Genomic DNA, 6,482 nt, shown 5'->3' with positions numbered 1-6,482 from the left:
AGGTACTGAAAATGATTAATCCAATGAGCATATAAGAAGACCATCACGAACAATGGAGAGCTTGAAGAAGAAGAAGAAGAAGAAGAAGAAGCCCCAAAACATGCTGGTCCTAGTGGGCTCTATTGCATTTGTGGAAAAGAGCTGAAAGAAGCCCAAACACTTGCTAGCTACTTAGCTGGTGCCTAGTAGCATACTAGCATTACGAGAATCCAGAGGAGCCGAAAACATTTTCTTTGGAGTTCAATCTTGCAACTGCAAAAACTTTTCTTCTTCAGGACAATTTATTCGCATCCTTGATTCTTCTTACAGCTTGTTTGAAACTAATACTATGTTAAAATTGATTTCTACTCGGATCTTAAGTTTCAAAAAGGTCTTGTTAGAAAAACAGTTTCTCTTCAAGAGTTCAAGATTGTGGTGGATCCCAGACAAGGCATCCATTCAACACAAAACAATGAATAAAGGGGCTCGATCAATATAAAAATGAGTGAGAGAGCTCGATCAAAGCATTTCCAAGAGTAGAAAGATTAACTCTTCGATGGATTTTTGGATAGATAAACATTTTAGAAAAGTTAATTTTTTTCTTTTTTGTATAGCAAGTCAGAAAGATTGATCTTTGATTTGCTTTTATACCATTTTGAAATTCAATTCCAGAAAATTAAAATAATTTTTAACATGAAAATCTCTGAATCTAAATTTTCATTTCATTGATGATTAAAAACCAGCTACAAGTAAAAGCTTGGTGATTGGCTCGGTGGTAAAATGAATGCTTCCTTCTTTATGTTCAAACTTGAAACTTGTAATTAGAAAAATTTATTAACCTGAGAAGGGAATTTAGTCTTGATTTACAAGCAAAATGATCCGAAAATACTCTTTATCGTCAAAAAATAAAATAATACAGAAGGATCGGTCCTGCTACAAGGGTTACAAGCACTAGCAAACAGAAAGCAAGCTTAACAGTTTACAACTGCTAACTGATATAACTCCAGTTTATGAACAAAGCTGATCTGAGATTTCCTTTAACGTTACCAAGGGAATTCCTGGTTTTCAGCATGCATATACAAGAGAAAGCTAGTTCATGTTGGTCACAACTAAGGAACCAGAACTGCTTTGTAAGAATTGGAACCAATGGCTTTAAAACATATACGCAACTTTACGTAGATAGCTTTACAAGTATGCAAGTTATAGAAGAGGAGGAGGAAGGGATACCAAATTGGAGTTTTTTATGTCCCAATATCATCACCAACAATACCATAGCATATTGGGGGGGGTCCCTGGGTCGCCGCTGACACCATCCATGCGAGGAAACCTCATATCTTCAGATGGTTTCCAGTGCCGCTTCCGCTGGTTGATAAACCAATTGTTAATCTGCTTTTGATCTAGTCCTGTAATCTCTGATAACTTCGCTTTCTCCTCTTCCTGTTATACCATGACATCCATTCACCCTGGTTAGGCTTAAAAAATTATCATGAAAGGCAATAAGGAAAGGAACGAGCTTCCATAAGCTTTCATGACACTTTAGCTATTGCAGATCAAGAGTGCTGGATTAAGATTGAACTGTGGACTAACCCTGCTGAAGATGGCTGATAGACATGCTTGGGCAACAATTTGTGACTGGAAGTTATGAAATGTTAAAGTTTCTAGATTATAGCTTCAAAGAAGTACATATAACAGAACATTGTCTGATAAATTGGGGTTGAAGGATAATGAAGGGTTATTCCGAGATAAATGCATCTGCACATTATATAGTTTCGAGATAATGAAGGGTTACTCCGAAACAAATGCATCAGCACACTACAGAGTTTCACCTTCTACAACTTATTTCTGGATGGATTTTCACCTTCTGCAACTTTTTCAGCAAAAAGATTTCAAATATCGGTGCTGTATATTCTACATAATAATTCTTCAGAAGAAAACATGAACCAAAGCAATGCCAAGATTATGTACTTTCTATCGTTTTCAGCTTGCAAACCTAATTATATTATGCGCTGAATATCCTTCAAATAGAAATCGCTTTCTTGCTAAGATATACAAGAGACTTGAATATTTCTCGTGAAACTTGTTTCAGTGGATGTTTTGGTGATAATGATCCAAGTATGTAATAGTTAATTCAACTAATAATATCTCTCTCCATCGATATCTCTTCTCTGTGCTCTCTCTTGCCTCAACATATCATGAACTTGTGGGACAAGTAATATAGCACATGCATGAGACATTTGTAAGAAAACCAAGAGAATAACAAAATGTAGAGTGAAAAGAAGTAGGAATAATCAGATTATAAGGTTATAATGATCACCGTAGGATATGGCCATCTATAGTGGTGGTTCCACCAGTCCAAAAGCGTTGTCCTTGCATCCTTTGGTAATTTTCCTTTCTTTCTATTCTTTAGGAATTCCTTTCTCAAGTTGCTAAGATGAGCACTGTACTTGCGCATGAGCATTCCTTTCAGATTCTGCTCTTGTGAGCTAACACCTGTTGTTTCTTGACTTTCAGATGCTTCAACCTCCGCACAGCTTAGCTCCTCCTCAGAAGTCCCTGCTGGCTCATCTGCTATGAAACCACAAAGACAGTACAGTGTAGTTAGACTTTTGCATTGAAAAACCAATAAAACATTAAGCAAAAACTTTAAAATTAAGATCAAACACTTTTCATGTCACAAGGCTGCATCTCTTGAAATGATAGAAATGAAATCCATGGTGGTCATTTATAGGTTAATCTACCAGATCCCCAAAGGAGAAAGAAACGGCTTTATCAAGCTACCGGAAAATTACAGGCAAGATGTTGAACATTAACAAGCCATCAATCATCTTCCAGCGCCATAGGTAATAGTAACTAGCTGAGATAGAATTTTGCTAACACAAGTTTAACATCAACTTTCAGACACCTCCAAGCTCATAAATTATGTAGAAACTAAGCAGCAAAACAAGTCCTTGTTGTTAAGAGATATAATCTAAGGTTTTTGGGAGCACAGTTGCTTGTCTTCCAATAATACTGTAACACAGGACGACCAAAAGGTACTGATCTACTTAAATGCAATGACTACTCCTGCTTGATTTAAATATGCTCTAGAGACTACACAAGTTGCTTGCAATTCTTCAGTATCTGTTCTATCAAGGCCCCAAGAAGTGACAGCTTCTCATTGAATATATAATGGCATTGCAGCTGCAAAATTATGTGTTTTGCATCCTGACAATACAATGCTGCCAAACAATAAGAAAGCTGTTCCCGTGTGTCTTAACTAGTGCAGTTTTGGACAAATCTTACTATGTAATGCCAAATAAATTGAACCTAGGATTATATTATTTACAGTCAAAAGCATGCTTTGTACAATTTCATGGCATGTGCCTCCTGCATACCATTTTTTTTACCATGCTAGTTCCTTCGGCAACTGACATGAATACAGAAAAATAATAAAACCATGAATGGAAGAACAAAATATGAGAAACAAGAAATGTTCACAGGATCAAATTTCAGTTAACATGACAGATTAAACACATACGAGATTCCAGGCGTAAGCAATTAAGATGGAATTCTGAATTGAAAACGATGCATAACATGATATGCTACCATTGAAGAGAAACTTGATTCAGAGACCTTGTATTCATTCTGTAAAAATTAGAAATACATCAACATTTCATAGAAACTTGTTTTTAAAACCATAGTTAATAAGCATATATTTGAAATCAAATTAAAAATACATCTGCTTATGTTTAGGGTTAAAACTTTATTAGAAATTATTCTCTAACAAAAAATACTTTAACATAAAACATCAACTTGATTAAAATAAATTGTAGACGAATAAAAAATTAATTTTAAAAAAATCTTGATTGGCATGTTTTGTAAACTCAAGAACTCTCTATCCCACATTGAAATATTACAAAATTTTCTCGTAGCTTATATAGAATGAAACTGAAAAGTAAAAACCAAACTCATAGGAAACCAAAGCTTTTATAAAAAAGGCCCTAGGCGAAGTTAGATTTTGACTCAAGCCGCTAATTCCCACCATTTATCAGCCTTAATGACCAGTCATAAAACAACGGATTATTTGTATGTTTCTATACGGTTCTGCCTTATTAAATGTGTAATATATTACATCAACAAACAGGAAATAAAAAAACAAACAATCCTGACAACGAAAATATGTTTTTGCACAACGTCATTTTCATCAAAATAAGTAGGACCAACTTTAGGTAGGGGCCCAAAATAGAGCAGAAGATCATGAATGGTAAGGACAGCACATGGTGTTTAATTACTCATAGAGAATTCCAACAATTCAACTCATCAATGATCAGTAAAACTATTCTTTTCAACAAGCACAGTAGCAAAAGTTTGATCTCATTGTACCTCTCTCAGCATTCATTTTGATTTAAATGCATATATAGTAGAACAACATTACCCCTTTTAACAACTAGCTAGTACAACTATAGTTAGGTGCGAGTCGATCATGGAAACCAGTGTTGGAAAACGGCACAGTGCAAGAAACTTTACCTGAGCCATAATCAAACATCTTTGTCAATGTCCCTTTGCAAAGACTACTAAGCTGTGATTCTATGCTACTCAAGAACGTAGCAGCCTCATCAAATGGCTTGGACAATTCCTCCTTGTATCTACGAAGAACCTCACAGTATGATTCCTTGAAAACCAGCAGCAGTTTCAGTGGTTATTCCAAGAATAAAACTACTAGACAAACAAATTATTATTCCATTTGGCTGCTTAAAAAGAAAGGGAAAAGGAAGCACAACACTTAGAATCTCATAGCTTGAAATGTGAAAGGGAAACAAAAAGTTCGAAGTTTTTTTTTTTTTGCTTAATTTTCTTGAGAATCAAAGGAACTTAAATAGAAAAGAAATAAAAAAAAAAAAAACACAAAAAAATTAAGAAATAAGACAAAACTATGGGTTTCAAAATATACCATGAACTCATCAAGTTCTGGATCAGCTCCTATCTCATAGAAAGAATTGATTTTGTAGTTCCCTCTGCCTATGGCTTCAAGAAGAGACACCATTTCTGGAGGAGCACCAACCTTCAAAGCAAACAAAGAAACAGAAAATCACTCAAAAGCTCAAATTTGACACGATAGGTTTCCATTTTTGTTCCTTTCATGTTATTCTTTTCTTCCCCATTAACAAAAACTTCTTTAAAAAAAATAGAAAAAGGGGTAAAGTTTAGAAGCTCAAAGATTATGCGATGATGATGATGATGATTATAAACCTTTTGGCACTCTAAATGTGCAGATACTAGGTCTGGATAGCGAGGGTGATTAGCGATCTGGGTCTTGATTGCATCATACATATCTGATCCAGTGACTTCTCTATGACCATGACCAGCTTGAAGAAAACTACTAGCATGACTGTGAAATTCAGTGGCAGTACTAGCAGTAGCATCAGTAAAGTTTGCAACAGGCAGGTTTTCAAGCCTGACAGTATCATCTGGTGAGCTAAAAAATGTAGGATTAAACCTATAGAATTCCTCCATGAAATTGTTTGCTAGTACACGAAAAGATTGTCAAGAAACTTATCAAACTAGAATTGTAATAGCAAGAATATTAGCTTCGCTGATCCTCAGGTGACTAAAACCTTTTTATAGAGAAGATCTTTGAGAGAGAATCTAACTTCTAAGCACTTCAAGATAAAAAAAAGTCAAGTTATCAAGAATCCCGAGAGAGAGAGAGAGAGAGAGAGAGAGAGAGAGAGAGTCTTTGGCATTGAAAAATACTGTAGTAGGGATGACCTGTGATCCAGGTGATAATATATATGAAAAACCCAAGAAAGTTATCAGCAAACAGTGTAAACCCTCATTAAAAAACACCAACAACTTTAAAGAACAAAAACAAAATGATCTAGTTAGTTTTTCAAGTAACAACAGTGAGAGCGCGCGCGCATCCCATCCTCTCCAATGCCCAGACTTCGATATATAGTTGAAAGAGGATCTTAGTTAGTCAATGAATGAACCAGAGCAGTAGAAAGAGAAAGAGAACATGCAAGAAGCTCTGCTATAGCTACAACTATTATGAACTTCGAAAGTAACCCTGAGGCTCAGGTAGGAAAAAGACCAGACCTTTTTTTTCCAAGAAGACCTAGGATAAAGTGGAGACCACACACATACAAAGACAGAAAACAGTGAGTAGAAGTAGCAGTGACTGGAGAGTAGAGAGAGGTGATAGCTGAAAAAGTTCACATGTATTAAATTAAAAGAAAAGTTTAACTATTTATTCAGTCCCTAATATTTAGAAAAAAAACAATTCAGTCCCTTTTGTTTCAAAAGATATTAATTGACTTCTTAACTCGTTGATCTCTTAAATTTTGTAAAAAAACCTCATGATACCTTTGGTTTTTTAAACTCCTAAAAGAAGAGAATTACCACATCCACTTCTCTCTTGTGCAAATAGTTCTAATTAGATAGCTATAAATCGCTGGACTATATGGATAATTTTATATGGATATTTATAAATATATTGAATAGGATTAAGCTCAATTAGAGACATA

The 6,482-nt window shown here is 35.0% G+C and overlaps 1 protein-coding gene across 2 annotated transcripts; it reads right to left on the bottom strand.

Annotated features, from left to right (window-relative positions):
- Positions 1-787: 787 nt before the first annotated feature.
- On the bottom strand, positions 788-6,141 carry LOC112327500 (homeobox protein knotted-1-like 1). 2 transcript variants are annotated; one of them, XM_024600955.2, is made up of 5 exons: positions 5,209-6,141; positions 4,910-5,020; positions 4,486-4,630; positions 2,294-2,544; positions 788-1,416 (listed from the first exon to the last, which is right to left on the bottom strand). In XM_024600955.2, exons 1-5 carry the CDS (start codon positions 5,470-5,472, stop codon positions 1,237-1,239), a joined length of 951 nt encoding a protein of 316 aa, XP_024456723.1. In that variant the 5' UTR covers positions 5,473-6,141; the 3' UTR covers positions 788-1,236. The 2 variants fall into 2 exon arrangements, with proteins under 2 accessions (XP_024456723.1, XP_024456722.1); XM_024600954.2 differs by having other exon boundaries at positions 2,294-2,547; positions 5,209-6,058.
- Positions 6,142-6,482: the final 341 nt, after the last annotated feature.

The sequence above is a fragment of the Populus trichocarpa genome, chromosome 5 (assembly GCF_000002775.5).
Source record: "Populus trichocarpa isolate Nisqually-1 chromosome 5, P.trichocarpa_v4.1, whole genome shotgun sequence".
NCBI lineage: Eukaryota > Viridiplantae > Streptophyta > Magnoliopsida > Malpighiales > Salicaceae > Populus > Populus trichocarpa.
The sequence above is the reverse complement of the archived record's forward strand: the minus strand, read 5'-3'. Positions and strand labels throughout refer to the sequence as shown.